A 26,664-nucleotide genomic window follows, 5' to 3' on the forward strand; every position below is an offset into this window, starting at 1 on the left:
AGAGGATGCTGGGCGCCCGTCCCAAGTGCGGACTTCTTCTGCAAGACTTGTATATAGTTATTACTTACATAAGGGTTATGTTATAGTTTCATCGGTTTGAACCAAGACTATGTTGTTGTTCATGCTGTTAACTGGGTAGTTTATCACAGGTTATACGGTATGATTGGTGTGGCTGGTATGAATCTTGCCCTTGGATTAACTAAAATCCTTTCCTCGTATTGTCCGTCTCCTCTGGGCACAGTTTCCCTAACTGAGGTCTGGAGGAGGGGCATAGAGGGAGGAGCCAGTGCACACCCAGAATCCAAAGTCTTTCTTAAAGTGCCTTATCTCCTGCGGAGCCCGTCTATTCCCCATGGTCCTTACGGAGTCCCCAGCATCCTCTACGGACTACGAGAAATAGATTTACCGGTAAGTAAAATCGTATTATTAACAACGTTCCTATTATATCATCAGATATGAATACGGCACTCATAGGCGTGCGCAGGACATTTTATTAGGGGGTGCATGGTTAGAAAGACGTGTTTAGCACCACCTATCAGGCGTGTCTACCACCACATATTAGCATTTAATGCAAACTAAATACAGGTTGAGTATCCCTTATCCAAAACGCTTGGGACCGGAAGAATTTTGGATATCTGATTCTTCCGTATTTTGGAATAATTGCATCCCATAATGAGATATCATGGTGATGGGACCTAAGTCTAAGCACAGAATGCATTTATGTTTCAAATACACCTTATACACACAGCCTAAAGGTCATTTTAGCCAATATTTTTAATAACTTTGTGTATTGAACAAAGTTTGTGGACATTGACCTTCAGAAAACAAAGGTTTCACTATCTCACTCTCACGAAAAAAATTCTGTAATTCGGAATAATCCGTATTTCGGAATATTTGGATATGGGATACTCAACCTGTAATATAGAGAATTGATGCACATATATAGATATAGATATAGATAGATTAATGTATATAATGTATTAATGTATATAATGTCGATAAATGTATATAAGTCATGAAGACTGACCATATGGAGTGCACGTAACCTGTAAATTAGTATTACAACACACAGCGACTTGGTGGAAATTCATTGATATAGCGACCCACATGACCGGAAGTTACGATTATCTATATGGAACGCATTTGAGCCGCAAGCGGGAAGGGCAGTGTGTGAGAGCTTGATGGGAGTTCCTGTGAAGACGCAGACCACGTGACCGGAAGTGACGATAATGAAAGAGCGATGTTTGAATGTTCTAACGAACTGCTCCACAGCTGACTTTGGTTTTTATGAATTGTGGGGGTATATAAGGGAGGTCTATTACTACATGGGCACTATCTGCTTTTGAAAAAGGTTAAATTCGAGACGCTTTAAGCGGGATCATGTCGTCTGTATCCTGATGGATTCCTGCACACCGTTTGTACACTGCCTGGAAGGCTGAGCTGTGGGTAACTGGGACTCGTACTTACCTTGCTGTAAACTACCATCCCAGCAATCCAGTGTGGTGTCCTCTTGGGAATTGCAGGATAAAGACATATGATATGCTTGTTATTCTACTTTACCATGTGAGTGCATTTATGTAAAAATAAATAACCTATTTGTATAAGGGAATATTGCACGATCGGTCTCTCTTTCTGCTGTGTGTGTATTGGAGGCAACTCTGACACATATCCTACAGGTTGAAAGCACAAAGAAAGCTGGGTCCATTTTGGATTTCTTGTGGAGTCTATTTGAGGAAATCTTGAACATAAAGATACCTTGATATGCCTGAAATTTCTGGGAACTTTGTGAGTGAGATGTGTTTAAATATATTTGGTATTCTATAAAAAGGATTTCTACACTATTGTGTTTTTCTCTTACGTCCTAGAGGATGCTGGGGACACCGTAAGGACCATGGGGAGAGACGGTCTACGCAGGAGACCTGGGCACTTTAAGAAAGAACTTTAGGTCTGGGTGTGCACTGGCTCCTCCCTCTATGCCCCTCCTCCAGACCTCAGTTTACTACTGGGCCCAGAGGAGACTGGGTGCATTACAGGGAGCTCTCCTGAGTTTCCTGTCAGAAAGTATATTTGTTAGGTTTTTTATTTTCTGGGAGCCTGCTGGCAACAGACTCCCTGCATCGAGGGACTGAGGGGAGAGAAGCAGACTTACTTCTGTAAGTTTCAATGCTCTGCTTCTTAGGCTACTGGACACCATTAGCTCCAGAGGGATCGGTATGCAGGTCACACCCTCGCCGTCCGTCCCAGAGCCGCGCTGCCGTCCTCCTTGCAGAGCCGGAAGATAGAAGCCGGGTGAGTATGAGAGGGAAAGAAGACTTCAGAGGCGGCAGAAGACTTCATAATCTTCACTGAGGTAACGCATAGCAGTAAAGCTGTGCGCCATTGCTCCCATACACCTCACACATGGCAGTCACTGTAAGGGTGCAGGGCGCAGGTGGGGCGCCCTGGGCAGCAATAAAACCTCTTTTCTGGCAAATATATGTGTATGTATGTATGTATGTATGTATGTATGTATGTATGTATGTATGTATGTATGTATGTATGTATGTATGTATGTATGTATGTATGTATGTATGTATGTATGTATGTATGCACACACACACAGCTGGGCACTGTATATATAAAGAGCCCCTGCCAGGTTTTTAGTATATTTGAGCGGGACAGAAGCTCACCACCGAGGGGGCGGAGCTTCTTCCTCAGCACTCACTGGCGCCATTTTTTCCACAGCACAGCGCTGAGAGGAATCTCCCCGTACTCTCCCCTGCTTATCCACAGTGAAAGAGGGTTTTAAAAAAGGGGGGGGGGAGGCACATAATTGGCGCAATATACAGATTACAGCGTTATCTGGGTAAACATTGTGTTTTTTCCTGGGTCATTAGCACTGGGTGTGTGCTGGTATACTCTCTTTCTCTCTGTCTCTCCAAAGGGCCTTAAGGGGGAACTGTCTTCAGATAAGAGGATTCCCTAAGTGTGTGGTGTGTCGGTACACATGTGTCGACATGTCTGAGGTAGAAGGCTCTCCTAGTGAGGAGGTGAAGCAAATTAATGTGATGTCTCCGTCGGCAACGCCGACACCTGACTGAATGGATATGTGGGGAATGTTTTAAGTGCAGATGTAAATTTATTGCACAAAAGATTAGACAAAGCTGAAACTAGGGAACAGCCAGGGAGTCAACCCACGTCTGTTCCTATATCGCAGGGACCTTCGTGGTCTCAAAAGCGCCCACTATCCCAAATAATAGACACTGATACCGACACGGATTCTGACTCCAGTGTCGACTACGATGATGTAAAGTTACAGCCAAAATTGGCTAAATGTATTCGATATATGATTATTGCAATAAAATATGTTTTGCATATCACAGAGGAACCCCCTGTCCCCGACACGAGGGTACACATGTATAAGGGAAAGAAACCTGAGGTAACATTTCCCCCTTCTCATGAGCTGAACGAGTTGTATGAAGAAGCGTGGAAATCTCCAGACAAAAAACTGCAGCTACCCAAAAGGATTCTTATGGCGTATCCTTTCCCGGCAAAGGACAGGATATGGTGGGAATCCTCCCCTAGGGTGGACAAAGCGTTGACACGCTTATCCAAAAAGGTAGCGCTGCCATCCCAAGATACGGCTACCCTAAGGGATCCTGCTGATCGCAAGCAGGAAGTTATTTTGAAGTCCATTTACACACATTCTGGTACTTTACTCAGACCGGCTATTGCGTCGGCTTGGGTTTGTAGTGCGGTAGCAGCGTGGACAGATACCTTATCAGCCCTGGATAAGGATACCATCTTATTGACCCTAGGACATATAAAGATGCTGTCTTATATATGAGAGATGCTCAAAGAGACATTGCTTTACTGGGTTCTAGAGTCAACGCTATGTCAATTTCTGCTAGACGAGTCCTATGGACCTGGCAATGGACAGGCGATGCCGACTCAAAAAGGCATATGGAGGTCTTACCTTACAAAGGTGAGGAATTGTTTGGAGAAGGTCTCTCGGACCTGGTCTCCACAGCTACAGCTGGTAAATCCAATTTTTTGCCTTATATTCCCTCACAGCATAAGAAAGCGCCACATTATCAAATGCAGTCCTTTCGATCACAGAAAAGCAAGAAAGTACGAGGTGCGTCCTTTCTTGCCAGAGGTAAGGGCAGAGGAAAAAAGCTGCACAACACAGCTAGTTCCCAGGAGCAGAAGTCCTCCCCGGCCTCTGCAAAATCCACCGCATGATGCTGGGGCTCCACTACGGGAGTCCACCCCAGTGGGGGCACGTCTTCGACTTTTCAGCCATATCTGGATTAACTCACGAGTGGACCCCTGGGCAATAGAAATTGTTTCCCAGGGTTACAAGCTGGAATTCGAAGAGGTGCCTCCTCGCCGGTTTTTCAAATCGGCCCAGCCGGTTTCTCCCCCAGAAAGGGAGTTAGTGTTAAATTCAATTCACAAATTGTATCTTCAACAGGTGGTGGTCAAGGTTCCCCTACTTCAACAGGGGAGGGGTTATTACTCAACCCTGTTTGTAGTCCTGAAACCGGACGGTTCGGTCAGACCCATTTTAAATTTAAAAGGGCATTCCGGATTAGGTCATTCCTACTCTGATAAAGGCTAGGAAGGACGTAACAGCTAAACATTATCACCGTATATGGCGAAAGTATGTTTTTTGGTGTGAGGCCAGGAATGCTCCTACGGAAGAATTCCATCTAGGCCGTTTCCTTCACTTCCTACAAACTGGAGTGAATTTGGGCCTAAAATTGGGCTCCATTAAGGTTCAGATTTCGGCCTTATCCATTTTCTTTCAGAAATAATTAGCTTCTCTCCCAGAAGTACAGACTTTTGTGAAGGGAGTGCTGCATATTCAGCCTCCTTTTGTACCTCCGGTGGCGCCTTGGGACCTTAATGTGGTGTTGAGTTTCCTTAAGTCGCACTGGTTTGAACCACTTGAAATGGTGGAGTTAAAATCTCTCACTTGGAAGGTGGTCATGTTGTTAGCCTTGGCTTCGGCTAGGCGAGTGTTGGAATTGGCGGCTTTGTCTCATAAAAGCCCCTATCTGGTTGTCCATATGGATAGAGCGGAATTGCGGACCCGTCCTCAATTTTTGCCTAAGGTGGTGTCATCTTTTCATATGAACCAACCTATTGTGGTGGCTGTGGCTACGCGAAACTTGGAGGATTCCGAGTCCCTTGATGTGGTCAGGGCTTTGAAAATATACGTGGCCAGAACGGCTAGAGTCAGAAAAACAGAAGCACTGTTTGTCCTGTGTGCAGCCAACAAGGTTGGCGCTGCTTCAAAGCAGACTATTGCTCGCTGGATCTGTAACACGATTCAGCAGGCTCATTCTACGGCTGGATTGCCGTTACCAAAACCGGTCAAGGCCCATTCCACTAGGAAGGTGGGCCCTTATTTGGCGGCTGCCCGAGGGGTCTCTGCACTACAGCTGTGCTGAGCTGCTACTTGGTCGGGTTCAAACACCTTTGCAAAATTCAATAAGTTTGATACCCTGGCTGAGGAGGACCTCCTGTTTGCTCAATCGGTGCTGCAGAGTCATCCACACTCTCCCACCCGTTTGGGAGCTTTGGTGTAATCCCCATGGTCCTTATGGAGTCCCCAGCATCCTCTAGGACGTAAGAGAAAATAAGATTTTAAACCTACTGGTAAATCTTTTTCTCCTAGTCCATAGAGGATGCTGGGCGCCCGTCCCAGTGCGGACATATTTCTGCAAGACTTGTATATAGTTATTGCTTACATAAGGGTTATGTTACAGTTAAGATCAGTCTTTGGCTGATGCTGTTTTGTTCATTCTGTTAACTGGTTAGTATATTCCATGTTACACGGTGTGGATGGTGTGGGCTGGTATGAATCTTGCCCTTAGATTAACAAAACTCCTTTCCTCGTACTGTCCGTTAAGTCTGGGCACAGTTTCTTTAACTGAGGTCTGGAGGAGGGGCATAGAGGGAGGAGCCAGTGCACACCCAGACCTAAAGTTCTTTATTAAAGTGCCCATGTCTCCTGCGTAGCCCGTCTATCCCCATGGTCCTTACGGAGTCCCCAGCATCCTCTACGGACTAGGAGAAAGAGATTTACCGGTAGGATTAAAATCTTATTTTTTTTCTCTTTTACATGTGTGGTATTCGATGTTTTTACCTGATGGTGAACACAAACACACAGTCTATAGGTTGTGAAATACAAAGTATAAGATTGAAGAGAACAAGCATTAGTAATATGACTTGTTACATTTGGAAGGCGCCTTAGTGGAGAATATTATATCCTAGAACTGTGAAAATGTTTTGCAGTAGGTGAAACTTCTTTATATCTTTGCTGGGCTGACTTCTGGATCTTGTTGCGCACTCTGTAAACCACTTATTTTCCTTGAGTTGGTGGGGTGTGGTCTGGACAACGGAGGCGTGTCTAGACCATTTGGGGGGGCGGGCCATGGTGGCTGCATGATGTCCCACGCAGCTGCTGCGACCCAAAGTGTGGTGGGTAGCTCCCTGCCGCTGCACAGGAGCTATGCTGGCAGGGAGCTACTAGTCAGGTACATAAGCATCACCGCTGTGCCATGCTTTTATACCTGTGTGGGGTGGGTTGACCCTGACATGCACGGCAGACTTGCCCTGTGCTGGGCATCCCCCCCGCATGTCAGAGGAAATGATCGTAGAAGTTCTAAATTTACTACATCTACGATCAACTTTGAATTCCCCCCTTAGTGTCTATGTTTCATTTAAATCAGGAACTTATCCTGCTGGCTTCTCAGCATCCCAGTTCTTCTAGTTCTGCGAGCCCATTTCATCTCCTGCATGTGATACACCCCTTAGCAATCTATATTGATCAGACTGCTTAGCAAGGCAGCGAGCTGGTCTTCCCTGCACACGTTTATGACAATTTACACATTCTCAAAACCTTTTGTGTCTTGGGATGCCCGTTTTGGGTGTTGAGTGTTGCTCACAGTAATTCCAAAAGCATTCACACCCTTTATGGGCTCGCTGTGGGAAATCCTAGCGTATGCAGTTGCCCCCTGAATGGAGGTAGAGAAATCAGTATATTTGTGTAAGCAGTTGCCCCTCTGATTGGATGTAGGGCTTTTGTGTAATGACTGTTACAACTGTTTCTCTATCGTCCTAGTGGATGCTGGGGTTCCTGAAAGGACCATGGGGAATAGCGGCTCCGCAGGAGACAGGGCACAAAAGTTAAGCTTTAGGATCAGGTGGTGTGCACTGGCTCCTCCCCCTATGACCCTCCTCCAAGCCTCAGTTAGGTTTTTGTGCCCGGCCGAGAAGGGTGCAATCTAGGTGGCTCTCCTAAAGAGCTGCTTAGAAAAGTTTACTTTAGGTTTTTTTATTTTACAGCGAGTCCTGCTGGCAACAGGATCACTGCATCGAGGGACTTAGGGGAGAAGAAGTGAACTCACCTGCGTGCAGGATGGATTGGCTTCTTAGGCTACTGGACATTAGCTCCAGAGGGACGATCACAGGTACAGCCTGGATGGGTCACTGGAGCCGCGCCGCCGGCCCCCTTGCAGATGCCGAAAAGAGAAGAGGTCCAGAAAGCGGCGGCAGAAGACTCTTCAGTCTTCTTAAGGTAGCGCACAGCACTGCAGCTGTGCGCCATTGCTCTCAGCACACTTCACACGGCAGTCACTGAGGGTGCAGGGCGCTGGGGGGGGGCGCCCTGGGCAGCAATGGAAACCTGTTATTTGGCAAAAAATACCTCACATATAGCCTCCGGGGGCTATATGGAGATATTTAACCCCTGCCAGAATCCGTTCAAGAGCGGGAGACGAGCCCGCCGAAAAAGGGGCGGGGCCTATCTCCTCAGCACACAGCGCCATTTTCCCTCACAGAAAGGCTGGAGGAAAGGCTCCCAGGCTCTCCCCTGCACTGCAGAAACAGGGTTAAAACAGAGAGGGGGGGCACTAATTTGGCGTTAGAAATATATATAAAGATGCTATAAGGGAAAACACTTATATAAGGTTGTCCCTATATAATTATAGCGTTTTTGGTGTGTGCTGGCAAACTCTCCCTCTGTCTCTCCAAAGGGCTAGTGGGTCCTGTCCTCTATCAGAGCATTCCCTGTGTGTGTGCTGTGTGTCGGTACGTGTGTGTCGACATGTATGAGGACGATGTTGGTGAGGAGGCGGAGCAATTGCCTGTAATGGTGATGTCACTCTCTAGGGAGTCGACACCGGAATGGATGGCTTATTTAGGGAATTACGTGATAATGTCAACACGCTGCAAGGTCGGTTGACGACATGAGACGGCCGACAAACAATTAGTACCGGTCCAGACGTCTCAAAAACACCGTCAGGGGTTTAAAACGCCCGTTTACATTAGTCGGTCGACACAGACACAGACACGGACACTGAATCCAGTGTCGACGGTGAATAAACAAACGTATTCCTCATTAGGGCCACACGTTAAGGGCAATGAAGGAGGTGTTACATATTTCTGATACTACAAGTACCACAAAGATGGGTATTATGTGGGAGTGAAAAAACTACCGTAGTTTTTCCTGAATCAGATAAAATAAAATGAAGTGTGTGATGAGGCGTGGGTTTACCCCGATAGCACATATTGGCGTTATACCTTTTCCCGCCAGAAGTTAGGGCGCGTTGGGAAACACCCCTTAGGGTGGATAAGGCGCTCACACGCTTATCATGTGGCGTTACCGTCTCCAGATACGGCCGCCCTCAAGGAGCCAGCTGATATGAAGCTGGAGTAATATCCTAAAAAGTATATACACACATACGGTGGTTATACTGCGACCAGCGATCGCCTCAGCCTGGAAATGCAGTGCTGGGTTGGCTTGGTCGGATTCCCTGACTGAAAATATTTTAGTGATATAGAGCATTTAATAGGGTGCAGTCTATATATGTATATATATGCGAGATGCACAGAGGGATATTTGCACTCTGGCATCAAGATAAGTGCGTTGTCCATATCTGCCAGAAGATGTTATGGACACGACAGTGGTCAGGTGATGCAGATCCCATACTGCACATGAAAGTATGGTCGTATAAAGGAGAGGAGGTACTTGGGGTCGGTCCATCGGACCTGGGGGCCACGGCAACAGCTGGGAAATCCAATCTTTTTACCCCAAGTCACATCTCAGCAGAAAAAGACACTGTCTTTTCAGCCTCAATCCTTCCGTTCCCATAAGGGCATGCGGGCAAAAGGCCAGTCATATCTGCCCAGACATAGAGGAAAGGGAAGTAGACTGCAGAAGGCAGCCCCTTTCCAGGAACAGAAGCCCTCCACCGAGTCTGCCAAGTCCTCAGCAGGACGCTGGGGCCGTGCAAGCTGACTCAGGTGAGGTGGGGGGTCGTCTCAAGAGTCTCAGCGTGCAGTGGGATCACTCGCAAGTTGACCCCTAGATCGTACAAAGTATTATCCCAGGGGTACAGTTTGGAGATTCGAGACATCTTTTCCTCGCAGGTTCCTGAAGTCTGCTTTACCAAAGGCTCCCTCCGACAGGGAGGCAGTATTGGAAAAAATTCACAAGCTGTATTTCCAGCAGGTGATAATCAAAGTACCCCTCCTACAATCAAGGAAAAGGGTATTAGTCTTCCACACTATATTGTGGTACTGAAGCCAGACGGCTTGGTGAGACATATTCTAAATCTGAAATCTTTGAACACTTACATACAAAGGTTCAAATCAAGATGGAGTCACTCAGAACAGTGATAGCGAACCGGAAAAAAGGGGACTATATGGTGTCCCTGGACATCAAGGATTACCTCCATGTCCAAATTTGCCCTTCTCAACAAGGGTACCTATGGTTCGTGGTACAGAACTGTCAATATCAGTTTCTGACGTTGCCGTTGAATTATCCACGGCACCCCGGGCCTTTACCAAGGTAATGGCCGAAAAGATGATTCTCTTCAAAGAAAAGGGCATCTTAATTATCCCTTACTTGGGCGATATCCTGAAAAGGGAAAGGTCCAGAGAACAGTTGGAGGTCGGAATAGCACTATCTAAAGTAGTTCTACGACAGCACGAGTGGATTCTAAATATTCCAAAAATCGCAGCGTTTTTCCGACGATACGTCTGCTGTTCCTAGGAATGATTCTGGGCATAGTCCAGAAAAAGGTGTTTCTCCTGGAGGAGAAAGCCAGGGAGCTATCCGAACTAGTCAGAAACCTCCTAAATCCAGGCCAAGTATCAGTGCATCAATGCACAGGAGTCCTGGGAAAAATGGTGGCTTCTTACGAAGCAATTCCATTCGGCAGATCTCACGCAGAAAAAAAAAAATTTCAGGGGGATTTGCTGGACGAATGGTCCGGATCGCATCTTCAGATGCATCAGCAGATAATCCTGTCTCCGAGGACAAGGGTGTCTCTTCTGTGGGGGCTGCAGAGTGCTCATCTTCTAGAGGACAGCACATTCAGCATTCAGGACTGTGTTCTGGTGACCACGGATGCCAGCCTGAGAGGCTGGGAAGCAGTCACACAGGGAAGAAGTTTCCAAGGAGTGTGGTCAAGTCTGGAGACTTTTCTCCACATGAATATACTGGAGCTAAGAGCAATTTACAATGCTCTGAGCCTAGGAAGACCTCTGCTTCAAAGTCAGCCGGTGCTGATCTGGTCGGACATCATCATGGCAGTCGCCCACGTAAACAGACGGGGCGGCACAAGAAGCAGGAGGGCAATGACAGCAAGAACTTTTCGCTGAGCGAAAAATCATGTGATAACACTGTCAGCAGTGTTCATTCCGGGAGTGGAAAACTGATTTTCCTCAGCAGGAATGAATTCCACTCGGAAAAGTGGGAAATTCATCTGGAAGTTTCCACATGATTGTAAACCGTTGGGAAAGACCAAAGGTGGTCATAAGATGGCATCCCACCTGAAGCGCCAGGTCAAGAGACCCTCAGGCAATAGCTGGGTCGCTCTGGTAACACCGTGGGTGTACCAGTCGGGTATGTGTTCTCTCCTCTGCCTCTCATACCCAGGGTATTGAGAATTATAGGAAGGAGAGGAGTAAGAATTATACTCGTGGCTCCGGTTTGGCCAAGAAGGACTTGGTAACCGGAACTTCAAGAGATAAGAAGGGTCTTGATTCAGCAAGAATCATGTCTGTTCCAAGACTTAACGCAGCTGCGTTGACGCAGGGGCGGGTGAACGCCGGATCCTAAGGGAAAAAGGCATTCCGGAAGAGGTCATCCCTACCCTGGTCAGAGCCAGGAAGGAGGTGACCGCACAACATTATCACAGTTTAGGTGAAAATATGTTCCATGGTGTGAGGCCAGGAAGGCTCCACGGAAGAATTTCAACTAGGTTAATTCCTATATTTCCTGCAAACAGGAGTGTCTATGGGCCTCAAATTGGGGTCCATTAAGGTTCAAATTTCGGCCTGTCGATTTTCTTCCAGAAAGAATTGGCTTCAGTTCCTGAAGTCCAGAAGTTTGTCAAGGGAGTACTGCATATACAACCCCTTTTGATGTCTCCAGTGGCACTGGGGGATCTCAATGTAGTTTTGGGGTTTCCAAAAATCACACTGGTTTAAACCACTCAAATCTGTGGATTTGATATATCTCACATGGAAAGTGAACATGCGGTTGGTCCTGGCCTCGGCCAGGCGAGTGTCAAAATTGGCGGCTTTGTCTCACAAAGCCATATCTGATTGTCCATTCGGACAGAGCAAAGCTGCGGACTCGTCCCCAGTTTATCCCTAAGGTGGTGTCAGCGTTTCACCTGAACCAGCTTATTGTGGTACCTGCGGCTACTAGGGACATGGAGGACTCCAAGTTGCTGGATGTTGTCAGGGCCCTGAAAATATAGTTTTCCAGGTCGGCTGGAGTCAGGAAATCTGACTTGCTGTTTTATCCTGTATGCACCCAACAAGCTGGGTGCCCCTGCTTCTAAGCAGACTATTGCTCGTTGGATTTGTAGTACAATTCAGCTTGCACATTCTGTGGCAGGCTTGCCACAGCCAAAAATATGTAAATGCCCATTCCACAAGGAAGGTGGGCTCATCTTGGGCGGCTGCCCGAGGGGTCTCGGTTTTACAACTTTGCCGAGCGGCTACGTGGTCGGGGGAGAACACGTTTGTAAAATCCTACAAATTTGATACCCTGGCTAAGGAGGACCTGGAGTTCTCTCATTCGGTGCTGCAGAGTCATCCGCACTCTCCCGCCCGTTTGGGAGCTTTGGTATAATCCCCATGGTCCTTTCAGGAACCCCAGCATCCACTAGGACGATAGAGAAAATAAGAATTTACTTACCGATAATTCTATTTCTCGGAGTCCGTAGTGGATGCTGGGCGCCCATCCCAAGTGCGGATTATCTGCAATACTTGTACATAGTTATTGTTAACTAAATCGGGTTATTGTTGTAGTGAGCCATCTTTCAGAGGCTCCTTTGTTCTCATACTGTTAACTGGGTTCAGATCACAGGTTGTACAGTGTGATTGGTGTGGCTGGTATGAGTCTTACCCGGGATTCAAAATCCTTCCTTATTATGTACGCTCGTCCGGGCACAGTATCCTAACTGAGGCTTGGAGGAGGGTCATAGGGGGAGGAGCCAGTGCACACCACCTGATCCTAAAGCTTAACTTTTGTGCCCTGTCTCCTGCGGAGCCGCTATTCCCCATGGTCCTTTCAGGAACCCCAGCATCCACTACGGACTCCGAGAAATAGAATTATCGGTAAGTAAATTCTTATTTTCTCATAGTCCATCTGGGTAATCTGCCTTCCCTCCCTTATAATATATGTTGTTGTCTTGTTTCTGGTTTCTGTTATTTTAATTTGAATGTGATGTCTCCATTAGGGCTTAGTGAAACAACTGGTGTCCTACTTGATGTAGGAGGGGTATACAGGGGAGAGAGCATCAATTAGGTTTAAGTAATTGCTTTCTCCAAGTGCCCAACTCTATGCCCAGTGTAAGCCATGTCCCCCAGTTTGACAATGAGAAACAGATTTTATGGAAAGTACATAAGAAAATTTGGATTTTCTTTGTCGTGAACACAAGCACCAAACCTACCCGTGTCTCTTACATAGACATCTATGTGCTCTTATATATACTGGTTGCTCAGGTTACAGATCCTGGAATGCTGCTGTTTCCTCTACACACGCTGCTCAGAATGATTGTAGTGTGTCACATTATCCCCATTTCCATGACTTGTGCAGAGAAAGTGGCAGCATCCTGGTGCATCAGCTGATGGGAGGTATGGCCAGATTTGTAGCATATATCACCTATCTATGCTTTTTACAGGAGGTCAGAATATCATTATTTAGATTTTTTTATGAAACCCTTTCTCCACACCTCTCCTCCCTTCCCCACTGTCCGCTCACTCCTGTGCATCTCTGACACTGGGGGGAGGGATCAGAGTTCTTACCAAGGGGGGTATCCAATTAGCCTTGATAACACGATTTGAGATCGCAGCTAATGTTATCACACCTATGTCCCAATAAAATCAGGTTATCGCAGCCTGCGCGCTCCTATTTATCACACCTATACTATTCCAAAATGGCAATAACAGGAAACGCGTGATAATTCTAGCTGGCATTGGAGAAAGTGAGGAATTCTGCCTGTACCCCAAAAAATCAAACTAACTTAGGAAAACATTGTAGACGTCTATTAGTGGCCATAATGAAATTATTTACTGTCATTAAATTAGGTAAAATTTCTGTTATATGCATTTTTTTTTAAAAATGCAGAAAATTATATAAAGCAATTTTTTCAGCAAAATAAGTGATCTCATTAAATTTGGGGTACATAAAAATGGGTATAAGTATATATTTGGGTGATTTTAGGGAACTTTAAAAAAAGAGGAAACCTAATAAAAATAATTAAAAACTTCTAAGTGCCTCATTAGTCATTCAGAGGGATGTACCAGGGATTCAGAACCAAATGGCAACATTTTTAATAGGGATTTTTCATTACTTACCACCAGCTCAAAGATGGTGAAGAGAAATGCACGATAAACCCTATGGAGACTTATCAATAATAACTTATCGCCACTAACACGATACCAAATGATTGTATTTGCTATAAGTTATCAATATACTGCAGCTAATTGGATACTGCCTAACTGACATTTCATTCCAATTTGATAACATCATTTTATTATAATTTTATTTGTTTTGTATATATATATATATATAGTATCTGTGGCAGGAGGAAAGGGGTCTCTGTACTGCACATCTGACTGGATATGGGAGTCCAGCAATTAGGCAACATACATAAAGATACATCATGTTCCTTATACAATATAACACTACATCTGATTACAATGGTGATCTTCAGGCTATTAAATAAGTTTTTATTTTTCTATTTTTTTACAGGTAACTTAAGGAGCTGGAGTCCCACTAAGAATAGAAGACAAGGCTGTGGAAAGAGACGGGAAAGGCTCCTTGTTCCCTAATCTAGCCAACTAAAGATATCATTTCTTCTTAAACTTCTGAATGGTTCAAAGAAACGATTTTCATTTTATGGATAGAAGTTTTTATCCATTACATGATGAGTCTTACAAGAGAGAAACCACATCTGTGCTCTGAGTGTGACAGAAGCTTTACACATAAATCAAAACTTATCATACATCAGAGGAGTCACACAGGAGAGAAACCTTTTAAATGTTCTGAATGTAGCAAGTGTTTTTCCCAGAAGTCATATCTTCTCATACATCAGAGGAGTCACACAGGAGAGAGACCACATCTGTGTTCTGAGTGTGACAGAAGCTTTACATATAAATCAAAACTTATCATACATCAGAGGAGTCACACAGGAGAGAAACCATTTACATGTTCTGAATGCAGCAAGTGTTTCTTCCGGAAGTCACTTCTTCTTATACATCAGAGGAGTCACACAGAAGAGAAACCATTTATTTGTACTGAATGCAGCAAGTGTTTCTTCCGGAAGTCACATCTTGTTATACATCAGAGGAGTCACACAGGAGAGAAACCATATCTGTGCTCTGAGTGTGACAGAAGCTTTACATGTAAATCATATCTTATCAGACATCAGAGGAGTCACACAGGAGAGAAACCACATATGTGCTCTGAGTGTGACAGAAGCTTTACATGTAAATCACATCTTATCAGACATCAGAGGAGTCACACAGGAGAGAAACCATTTGAATGTTCTGAATGCAGCAAGTGTTTTTCCCTGAAGGCAGCGCTTGTTATACATCAGAGAGTTCACACAGGAGAGAAACCATTTGAATGTTCTGAATGCAGCAAGTGTTTTTCCCAGAAGTCAGAGCTTGTTATACATCAGAGGAGTCACACAGGAGAAAACCCAATTATATGTTCTGAATGCAGCAAATGTTTTACCAGGAAGTCATATCTTGTTATACATCAGATGATTCACACAGGAGAGAAACCATTTACATGTTCTGAATGTAAGAAGTGTTTTCCCCAGAAGTCGGATCTTGTTAATCATCAGAGGAGTCACACAGGAGAGAAACCATTTGAATGTTCTGAATGTAGGAAGTGTTTTTCCCAGAAGTCACATCTTGTTATACATCAGAGGAGTCACACAGGAGAGAAACCATTTATATGTTCTGAGTGCAGCAAATGTTTTTCCCATAAGTCACATCTTGTTATACATCAGAGGAGTCACACAGGAGAGAAACCATTTACATGTTCTGAATGTAGCAAGTGTTTTACTAGAAAGAAAACACTCAGTAATCACATGCGGAGTCACTCTGAGGGCCTGAATGCAGCTTGTGTATCATAAGTAATGTAACTTATCACAACTATATGAATTCAATGGAGACCATATTTATTTTCTGAATGTAGCAAGTGTTTTACTAGAAAGAAAACAATCAGTAATCACATGCGGAGTCACTCTGAGGGCCTGAATGCAGCTTGTGTATCATAAGTAATGTAACTTATCACAACTGTATGAATTCAATGGAACCAATATTTATTTTCTGAATGTGACAAGTGTTTTATATAAATGACTCTTGATAAAGACAGCAGAGGTCAGACAAGTGGACCTGGAGGTACTTTTCCCCTTGGGAAGGTCTCTGTGTTAGGAACTAGAGCTGCAGTATAACAATAGCCAATGACCGTGGGACTGCCATTACTGAGCTCTGTAATATACAGCTGTTCTGCTCATGCAGGTGCTGGGACTAGTAGAGAGTTCCAGCAGCTCCTTTCAGTACTGGGATTCCTTCTCTGACCAGCAGGGCTATGAGTGCTGGGTATTTCTACAGGAACAATGTATGCTGTTCTGTTTCACCGTATGGGTTATTGTATGGGGTGTTATTTTTAACCACTTTTTAGATGCCATTTTGTCCATGTTTAACTCCATTTTGTATATGTATGACCTCCTTGCTTTAAATACTGTACATACTTTTTATTAGGATTAGTGCTTTGCAGACATATAGGCAGCAGTTAGAAATATAGTCTCACATTAAGTTACAAGTTTTCTTTCACCTTTGACATAGTGTGAAAGACATGGCTGATTATAATAAATATATGTTCCTGTTATCAGTATCTCAGATGGAAACTGTCTAGTAAGATGTTTGGGGTATTGTGTACATAAGTAGGGGAAAGGGTACAGTTGTCTAGAATAACATATATTATGTTATCCTGAATGACTACTGCACCCAGCATCACAGACCCTGAATGTAATATCTGGTAAGACAATGTTAGCGTATCCTTGCAGGGTTATAAAGCCTAGAGACTTACACATAGCAAGTAGTTCTGATGGAAGCTAGGTCTGGCTGCAGCGGACCTAGACTTCTACAAACCCCCTCCAGCTTTTAACTTGCGACAAAGTTATTAGGCGGGACCCTAGAGAATGACTGAACTACATTATTTAAACTACTTAATCGATGACCATCATCTGGGACAGATCTTATAACATCTGGGATAAGAGCTGAGTGTTCTAATTTGTTCTTGTTATTATTGTAACTGACTAGAACTTGTTACTTGCATGTTTTCATTATTGTAACTTTGACTAATGATTATCCTTTTTACTTTGTCCTGTGAGTGTCTCCATATTTAACACATTGTATTCCAGAACCTGGTCGCTTGAGATTTTCAACAGACAACAGTTATATTAACTTAGTATCAGTTTTTCAAAGCCACTGATTCTCACGGGTGTAGTACGGGTGACCGGCGGTCTCCTTACCGATGCCGGGATCCCGGCGGGGAGGGGCGAGTGCAGCAAGCCCCTTGCGGGCTCGGTGGCGACCTGCGGTAGCCACTGGTTCTATTCCCACTGGAACACCCACGAGTGGAAATAGTCCCTGTTGGTCGGCATGCCGACCATCGGGATAGTGAGCCATCGGGCTCACGGGGGAGGTCATGTGACGGTCGGCTGACCGACCGTCGGTCACATGACTACCACTCTTCTCACTGTCTATGATCGCTGGATGATAAAGGTCAGTAATAATACATGTAAATTCAGGCTTGTTTTGCTTGTATTTCTATTGCCCTTTAAATCCAGCACACAAATGGAGTGAAAATCTCTGGCTTTCAAAATAACTGTGTAGTAACTACAGTATACTCGCTACAGGTCTTTCCTCTGGTCTCTTATACCTCTGTATTCTTTCTCTAATACCTTTTATATTACTATTTACTAAAATGGTGCAATTAAAACACTGGTCATCTGTATCCCATTGCAACCAAATTAGAACACTTGTTTGCTGGCACTAGACAGCTAATAGCTGATATCTGGTTGCTATGGGTTACAGCGCATGCTTGTTTTTCACATCATGTAATTAAACAAGTCCCAAGTTGTGCACATTGTGTACCAGGCTAATAGTAAAGTTCCTTCACAATAAATGAAACTAGTATGACAGTAATAATATACACGATACCTTGACATAAGGGGTCATACAGACCTGAACACAGCCGTGCATCTGTACGCAGTGGCTGCATTTGGGTGGTCTGCGCACATGCACTGGCCGCAGTGCACATGTGTGACCCTTCTCGTGGCTGCATCCAGGAAGGATGTGGCCGCAAGATGATTGACAGCAGCGACCACTGTGGGGTGGCGACGCAGCATTGGGGGGCGGATGCATGATGTCACATGCAGCTGCTCCAATTTAAAAAATGGTGGGCGACTGCCTGACAGCACAGACAGGCTGCGCTGCTGGGGGTCAATCTTAGTTTCATACATCTGCAATCTAATTGCAGATGCATCAGGAGGCAGACCATCACACATACCGGGCAGCCTTGTCCTGTGCTGGGCGGCCCCCAGCATGTGAAGAGATGGGCGCAGATCTGGCTGCATATATCTCTGAATCAGGTCCATAGGACTCAGTGATGTAACGCAGACAGATCTGTCCTGTATGTAGACTGAAGGACCATGTACAAATAATGTGCCGGATGTAATGGGCTGCGAGACGGATGGAGCTCTGAGACTGGTTTTGCCTTGTAAACATTTGCTGCTGTGAAATAATGTAGGAGTTGGGCCGGAGTCTCGGAGCTCTGGCCGTCTCCAAACCATTACATCCGGCCCCATATCTGTAATACCCATACATGTTACTAGCAGTTGTCCCCATAATGGGTGTACTACGATATACCGGCGCTTGGGATACCGGCTCCCAGCATATCTGCGCCAAGATCCCGACCACCGGTATGCAGAGCGCCAGGATCCCGACAGCTGGGATATCGAGAGCCTCCCCCCATAACACTCATTGAATAAAACAATTTCATCAATATTTAATACTTTTGTACATTCCTCTTCTACATTTTAGAAGTCAGAACCAGGAGAGATACTTAGGTGATCATGTAATGATAACTATCTCGCAAACAATATTAAATCCTCAAAGAATCATTTATCATTATTGCTACTCGGCAAATAGATTATTTATGTCATTTTACAGCTGTGGATGAAATATAAACACAGGGTCTTCCTGCCAATCAGGGATTGCTCTGTAGAAGGAACGATACTTCGTATTCCCTGCTTTGCTGCTGTCTTTCCTTGTCTCCTGTCCTCATGAGGAATAACTTGGAGTAAAACAATCCCCCTGCCGCACAGCTTAGCCAGTGTAGGTGGTTATTCAGTAAGGAGTGTAATCACGATCCTCTGTGCAATTTCCTGATGGGGAACCGGCCCATGTGTAATACCTATTATGTGCATGTGCAGTACAGGTCCTGCAATAGCATTGCATTAAGTGAATCAACCAGGCAGAGGCTGAAATTAAAATTTTCTCGAAACTGTTACTGCTAAAAATGGCATGTGCCGAGCCGCCCAGAAAGGGTAAAAGACGCACACTGATTTGCTCCCACATATTAGCATACACTGCTCTCTGGGTGCCCATTCCAAGAAAAATGTTTTACTCTGTATTAAATACATTTTCTGACCTTTTTTGGAAATCAGTGTAATTGATTAACTGTTTATTCACCCATGCCAATTTCCCTTGGGGCAGATTATACAACTGTAGGTTTATTTGGACTTTCTCCTTTTATATGTGTTTTGCTGTATGTACTGTATATCCATACTCACCTACTTTTGAAAACTAGAATCAGGGAGATTACAGTAGGATGTGCGGCTCAAATCGCTCTGTGCCACTGAGGAAGGTAGATGGGCAAGCATTAGTATGATTCTGCAATAAAGCCAATGTCACTCCATTTTGTTATATACAATAGATTATAAACTTACTTTAGTATTAAGATATGAGATGTTTAAATATGCCTGGGAGAAGTAAAATTAGTTTGCTGAAAGGAAACAAAAAGAAGAACTTGTGGCAAAGCCATTTCCAAGAAACAAAGCAAAAAGAAGAACTTGTGGCAAAGCTTCTGAGAAATGGAGAAAGAAAAGGAAACAAGCAGGCGTTATCAGGAATAAGACACAATCCTGAGGTTAAGGCAATAGTTAGTGACAGTTTTAAAAAACAGGTATAAATATATGTATGGAAGAACATTAAAGTAGAACTCAGATTGAATACACCAGGCTGAGTGTGTGATCATTTGATTTCTCCAGCTGGCTGCACGGCACTTATATAATTTTGTTCAGAGATGATTCTGAATACAAAAGACAGGCTGTTGTTGGAGTCCTCTCAGAGAAGGCTGAGGCTAAAGGAGGTTTACCTCCAACATTTGCATGGTGCCGAAACCCGGGAAGCCAAGAAGTTGAATAGAGGAGCAACAAGTCACCTGACTCTAGACGTTGGAACCGTTTAAACCGCGGTAAGTAACAAAGTGATTGCGATTTTTCGCCAATTGTTACTTTACGTGTTTTAACGTCTGTGTCAGAAGTGTCAGTTTTCTCTGTTCAACTCAAGCGCTTCCTAGTAAAAGCCTTGCCTCTTTTGTATCAGAACAAGCAATGTAAATATATGTCTGAAATTGAAGAATGTATTGATTTTGAAAGCTCATATGGTTGTAGGTGTTGTACTGTTAGTTTAAAGTGGTTTGTGCAAGGTCCTCATGGGTCAGTAAATATTACATTTGTTGGACGCACTGAAAAAAGATATATCCGGTTTTTAATAAAGTGTAAGGGACATCAAGAAGATGTTTATGGTAAAACTGTGGGTTATATAAAAGGTATATTAACAACAGGATGTCATGGTTTTGTTAATCAAAGGGACGGCAAGGATTTGCGGAAGATACTGAAGGAACCAGAACCTGAAAGATTCTTTTGTCCCTATTCTGTCAGACCCACCAGATTGAGATAACCTTGATAACGGAAGATTGTGAGTCCACCCATAAGGAAACTGAATGATTACATGTGTATGTAATCAGTAGGACAGAGGTAAACCTGTAGTGTTCAGGAAACCCATCTTTACAATAATCAACAGAGTATTGAAATTGTGTAACCCATATCGGAGAGAGAAGTGTTGATAAGTTGGCAGAAGGTAGGATGGGAACCTCTAATAGCAAGGGTGAATTAACCCCTGTGGAAATAGTTAAACAGGAGGTTGGACCACATGCAGTTAAAGGTATAGCCAAAAGGGGAGGATTTCTTCCAGATGGGGAATTTAACACTGACAAATGGAGAAAGTTCAGAATCTGTAATAGAGAATGGATAGAAAAATGCAAGAAAGGGGATCAGGTTTATATTTGGCTAACAGAAGGGAGAAATGGGAGCAGGAGGAGGAAAGGAAGAAGAAAGAGGGAAGATGACCAGCATATGACAGTCTGTTTAGCAACTACAGGAACGAACCAGGGCCATAATGTGCCAGTTATTCCCAATCCGCCCCCTCCTCCACCTGTATTACCAGTACCTACACTAGTCACAGATCCACCCCCTTACCCCGCAAATCTGGGAACCCCAGGGCAACCTCCTATAGTATGGAACCAGTACCCCGATTTAACTAAATGTCCCCAATGTGCATCTCTGTTGTAACCAGAGAGGATGACCTGTCCCAACTGTACACCCCAGATAGGAACAGGCCACAGAACTCCATTAATGATAAATAGACTGAAACCGTACAACCTGCACGGTCAAGGGGAAATGCATTCAGGATCCCCATTGTCTCATAAAGACGAAAGAAAACTGAGAAAGGGGAGACTGGGAACAAGAAATTTATTTTACACTGAAGCAGAAAATGGAACTCTACAGATGCATGAAATTGAGGAAGAAGATGAATCAGAAAAGTTAAATGTTCATGCTTGTTACCCAGTACGTACCTTTGCCTATGTCAATCCAAGAGGACAGCCTATATTAGCGGATGAGGATGGATATGTTCAAGGACAAAATAATTTTAGACCACAATTTTTTTACAAGAGAACAGCATACCCCTTTTTCAGTAATGGAAGTTACAGCCATAATAAAAGATAGCCCAGATCCCTACAAACAGCCTGGACGGTTTAGGTAATATATGGAGACTATGTGTAATTTACATTCCGCAGCATGGGTAGATGTGGAACAAATATGTAAAAATAAATTAGCAGAGGGTGATCTAAGACAGATTAAGGATATGGCAGCTCATCAAGCCACTGATTATCATGAACAGATAGAAGATGTACTAGAAGCACAAAGGAAAACTATAGCCAGTGGACCACAATTTGTGGCACGCCTAAGGAGATGGTGTTATTTAAGAAATCAAAGGTATCCAGAAGCTATTGGACCACAAGGAGAACAACCATTTAGAAGTTACCTCTGTAAAATTAAGGATATGGTCCGAAATAAAGATTTGGACCCAGAAACAGGAGCAGGAGAAAGGATGGTCAGATACCGAGTATTGGAAGGTTTAAGACAAAGTCTAAAACAGAAATTAATTACTAGTACTCCTGCATATAGGTCTACACCTATTGATCAAATTCTGGATACGTTAAAAAGTAGAAAAAGGTAACCAAACCAAAAATCGTCTACCTGGTCACAGAAGAAGGCTCAAATAAAAAAAATTAGAAGGGGAAGGAAGAGCCATGATCAAGCCCGAATCGGGAAAATGCTTCTGGTGCAAGAAACCAGGATACTTCAAAAGAGACTGTCGCACATATAAGAGTTGGATAGAAGAAAGGGGCAATCAAGCCCCCAAGGATAAGTCAGACTGAAGTCCCGGTGTTACGATTCCTGTACTCCAGACTGGAGAAGATCTTATGGCAGAGATATGAGTACAGGAATAAAATACAGGTTGTGGGAGCTGGAGAGCCTAGTAACCCCTGGCGCCCTAACTCCGTTGTCTCGCCCGTGTTATCAGAAATCCCCTGCGAGACTATGGTTGCTTGAGCCCATGGCAGCCGCGTTCGAAGGGCGGATTATGTCTGCCCAACCCCGATGCCCCCGCAGGTCTTAATGGGAGACAAGGGGAAGTCCGAGACAGGGTGATAACAAGGGGCCCTCTGACTAAGCAACCAAGCCAGGGGTTACAAGCTAACTAAACTAAATCAAAAGGTATGTGCGGACTAGCCGCCAGGGAAAAGGACAACCAAAGATCCACGGATCCGACACTCCTATCCGGCACCGCTGGACACCAGAGTGGATCTTGTGGAAGCGGAATCCTCCGCAAAGCTCCAGAACTCAAAATAAACACAATAATAAATAGTAGCGGACAAGCCGCAACACACGGCTGCGCCGCGACTCACGAACGCCACCAGATGTTAAAGGTGCTCGATCAGACTCCAGGAACAGATGGTAACTTCCGAGTACAGGATCACTGAGAACAGGAACAAACGAACAGACCGGGACTGGGAACTCTCTCTGCAGCAGAATCAGGCAAACAGGAAGCTATCACCGGCGTCTGTGAGGAGTCCTGGGAGTGCTTTTAACAGAGAGTCTTCCAATCAGCTGTTTGGAGGCTGATTGGATTAAATGCCATGCAGCTGACAAGCTGCATGGCCAGGGAAACAGATGAGTGATAATTACAACATGCCGTGCAGCTGCATGCAACACAGCCAGGAAACCAGTGATGATATAAACTTAGACCCAGCAACGGGGAACACGATCCGACAGTGGCGTCCCCGTTGCTAGGCGCCGGCCGCACTGACGAGCGGACCCTCGGCGCCTAACACCCGGCACCCCAGTACCAGTGATACTCCCAATGAAACCTCCCAACAGAATGGAAGATGGGTTTATTAAAGTCAAACTGACAATGGGAGAAAATGTTTCCTGCTTGCTTGATACTGGAGCAAGCCAATCAGTTCTAAGGCAGGAAGAAGTACCAGCACACCTCATTACAGGACAGCAAAGGGATTAAGTGGAGAAAAGATCCAGCTGAAGAAAACTAGGATCCTTAATGTACAAGTACAAGGACATCCACATAAAATCCCAGTAGAGTTCCTAGTATCTCCCACCTGCCCAGTCAACTTGCTGGGAGCAGATTTGCTGCAGAAACTACAAGCAAGTATTCTGTACAGAGGGAACAAGATGATATTCAAGACAGCACTATCACCCACAGACTATGATCAAGTGCAAGCCGCTATACAGATATTTCTAGCAACCACTGCAGAAGAGGATGAAGAAGAAACCCCAGAACAAATTAAAATCTGGCGAGGATGGGGAGTTCCAGACAAGGTATGGGCAAAAGGAAAAAGATGTGGGAACCATAAAGGTCCAACCTGTGAAGCTATCAAACCAGGAACTGTACCAGTAACTATAAAACAGTACCCCTTGAACAAGGAACAGACAGCAGCCATAGGAGTACAGATCAAAGATATGCTTGCACATGATGGACAGTAATATTGCTGGACAAGACTTTCTCAAGGAGGAGCTACAAGCCCATCAGAGTTCACAGAAGCCATGGCCACAGGCTTGAAGAAATGGGCACCCGAGTATCCAGAAGAAACTCAGCTACTGCAATATATGGATGATCTACTACTAGCAACTGCTACCAAACAGCAATGCCAAGAAGAGACAATATCATTGTTAAAGTTTCTTGTAGATAAAGACTGCTGAGTGACACAAGCCAAGCTAAAATTTGCCCAGAAGAAGGTGATATTCCTAGGACACTGCATTTCTCAAGGAACATGCCACCTTAGAACAGAAAGAATAAACGTCATACGGGACGCCCCAAATCCACAGACCTTAACACAGAAAAGAGCCTTTCTAGGTTTGGTGTCCTATGTCCGAGACTGGATACCAGGAGCTTCAGCCCTTATGCACCCACTGTATAATGCCAAGAAGACTGCTACAAACTCCCAAGAAGAGCAAGAGACACAATTGGTGGCAGTTAAGCAGATGAAGGAAGCCATATGTTCAGCTCCAGTCCTGGGACTCCCAGACAACACAAAGCCTTTTACCTTGTTCTGCCATGAACATAGGGGACATGTAACAGGAGTCCTGACACAGGAGGTCGCTTATTATTCAGCAGCGCTGGATGGAGTGATGCTCGGATCACCAACCTGCATAAGGTCAGTAGCAGCTGCAGCCATCCTAAAGGACAAATGTTCAGATGTTGTGATCACCCAGTTACCATACAATTTCCACATGCAGTCACAGAAATACTGCAACAAGCATCTACAAGACATCTCAGCACAGCAAGGCTGACAAAATGTGAAGTAGCCCTTCTATCAGCAAGCAACCTTACTATTAAGAGATGTACCACTCTCAACCCTGCAACTTTACTACCTCTTAAAGATGAACCTGACGGTTCAAAAGGAGGGAAAGATGAAGAAGTACAGCCAGAGGAAAGAACAGAACCATACCCGGAACAAGAACATGACTGTATAGCCCTCATGTAGGAAGAAATACAGCCAGATTGGAAGATTGATGACAAACCAATACATAATCCAAAAATGTTATTTTTTACTGATGGTTCTAGTTATTATGTTCAAGGATACAGGGTGGCGGGGTATGCAATTATTTCTCTGCATGAAGTCTGGAAGAACAGAAGTTTCCTTACAGCAGCAGGTAAACCTATAAATAATGGGCATCTAATACAAAGACTAACGAGCATTGAAACTGCCCAAACAAATGGCAGTCATAAAGACCAAAGCACATACTAAGGAAGAAACAGAAGAAAGCAAGGGTAATGCAGAAGCAAGGAAAGCAGCCCTAAAGAACAAACATAAACCAGCCATTTATGTTCAGGAAGAAGCCGAAGAAATGAACATAAAGACTCTCATCAAGCTACAAGAACAAGCAAAAGCAGAACACAAGACATTGGAAAAGATGGGAGCCAAAGCAACCTGTTTAGGGTTATGGAAGAAAGAAGACAAATGGTGCTAATCAAGAGCACTATACCCACCTATGCTACATGTACCCCATGGATCAGATCACAAAGGAAAAGAACAAATGACTAGGCTGGTACAGGACCATTGGGTAGCACCAGGATTTTATGTGGCAGCAAAGAACTTTACGGATCAATGCTGGATATGTGCAGAGAAAAATCCAGGAAGAACAACAAGAACAAGCCTTGGACAGACACCACAAGCTTATTTTCCTTTCCAGAGAATACAAATTGACTATATACAGATGCCAAAGCATGGAACATATGAATATGTTCTAACCTACACAGACATTTTTAGCAGATGGCCAGAGGCGGGTCCGGTAGCAAAAGCAAATGCTATCTCTACTGCAAGGAAAATAATAGCAGAAATAGTGTGCAGATTTGGGGTTCCAGAAGTAATAGAACGTCTGAATGGGACCCTAAAGCTTAAAATACAAAAGGCCATGCAAGAGACAGGGAAAGCATAGGTAGAGTGCTTGCCCTTAGCATTGTTTGCAGTTAGAACAACACCAGGCAAGGAAACCGGGTACTCACCTTATGACATTTTATTTGGGACAAAACCCAAGACAGGGTGTTATTCGCCCCAGGAACTGCAGCATAAACATGGGAATATGACAGGATATATAAAACAGCTGAATAAACATTTAACTGAAATACATTCTCAAGTTTTATCCTCAGGACCTGAAAGAGCTGATCTTGGACCACACAGCATCCAGATTGGCGATTGGGTCTACTTAAAAAGACACGTGAGAGGAGCACTTGAGCCCAGATATGATGGTCCTTTACAAGTGTTGCTAGTGACCCCCACCTCGGTGAAACTCGAGGGTAGAGACGCGTAGGTGCATGCATCACACTGCAAAAAGACCAAGATCACTATTAAACCCCCAGGAAAGTAATAACTATGAATTTACTTGGACCTAAGCCTGATAGGTCCCTGTGGGGGGTTATTTGGGATCCGCAATGTTGATTGTTGCAATTGTATTTACTGTACATTTGGTAAACACGCCTGTAAGTCAAGGCCCTACTCCAGCCCCTGAGATAAATACGGAAAAATACCCTGTAACCATGAATAAATGCCCCTGAAGTGTAAAAAAGACATGCAGTGTGGCCAATACCACCGTGTGCAAAAATGGAAGGCAGGGATAAATGTTTGTGTGAGTGTGGACA

General features: G+C 44.4%; 1 protein-coding gene across 2 annotated transcripts in view; it reads left to right on the forward strand.

The window, feature by feature from the left end:
- The window catches only part of LOC134936055 (zinc finger protein 182-like), an 81,455-nt gene extending 62,194 nt beyond the window's left edge, over positions 1-19,261 (forward strand). For both annotated transcript variants that reach the window (XM_063930962.1, XM_063930963.1), the window contains exon 3: positions 14,270-19,261. In XM_063930962.1, the coding sequence (XP_063787032.1) occupies positions 14,442-15,662 (1,221 nt within the window). In that variant the 5' untranslated portion in view covers positions 14,270-14,441 and the 3' untranslated portion in view covers positions 15,663-19,261. The remainder of the gene's footprint in view (positions 1-14,269) is intronic.
- Positions 19,262-26,664: the final 7,403 nt, after the last annotated feature.

This window comes from Pseudophryne corroboree, chromosome 6 (assembly GCF_028390025.1).
Source record: "Pseudophryne corroboree isolate aPseCor3 chromosome 6, aPseCor3.hap2, whole genome shotgun sequence".
NCBI lineage: Eukaryota > Metazoa > Chordata > Amphibia > Anura > Myobatrachidae > Pseudophryne > Pseudophryne corroboree.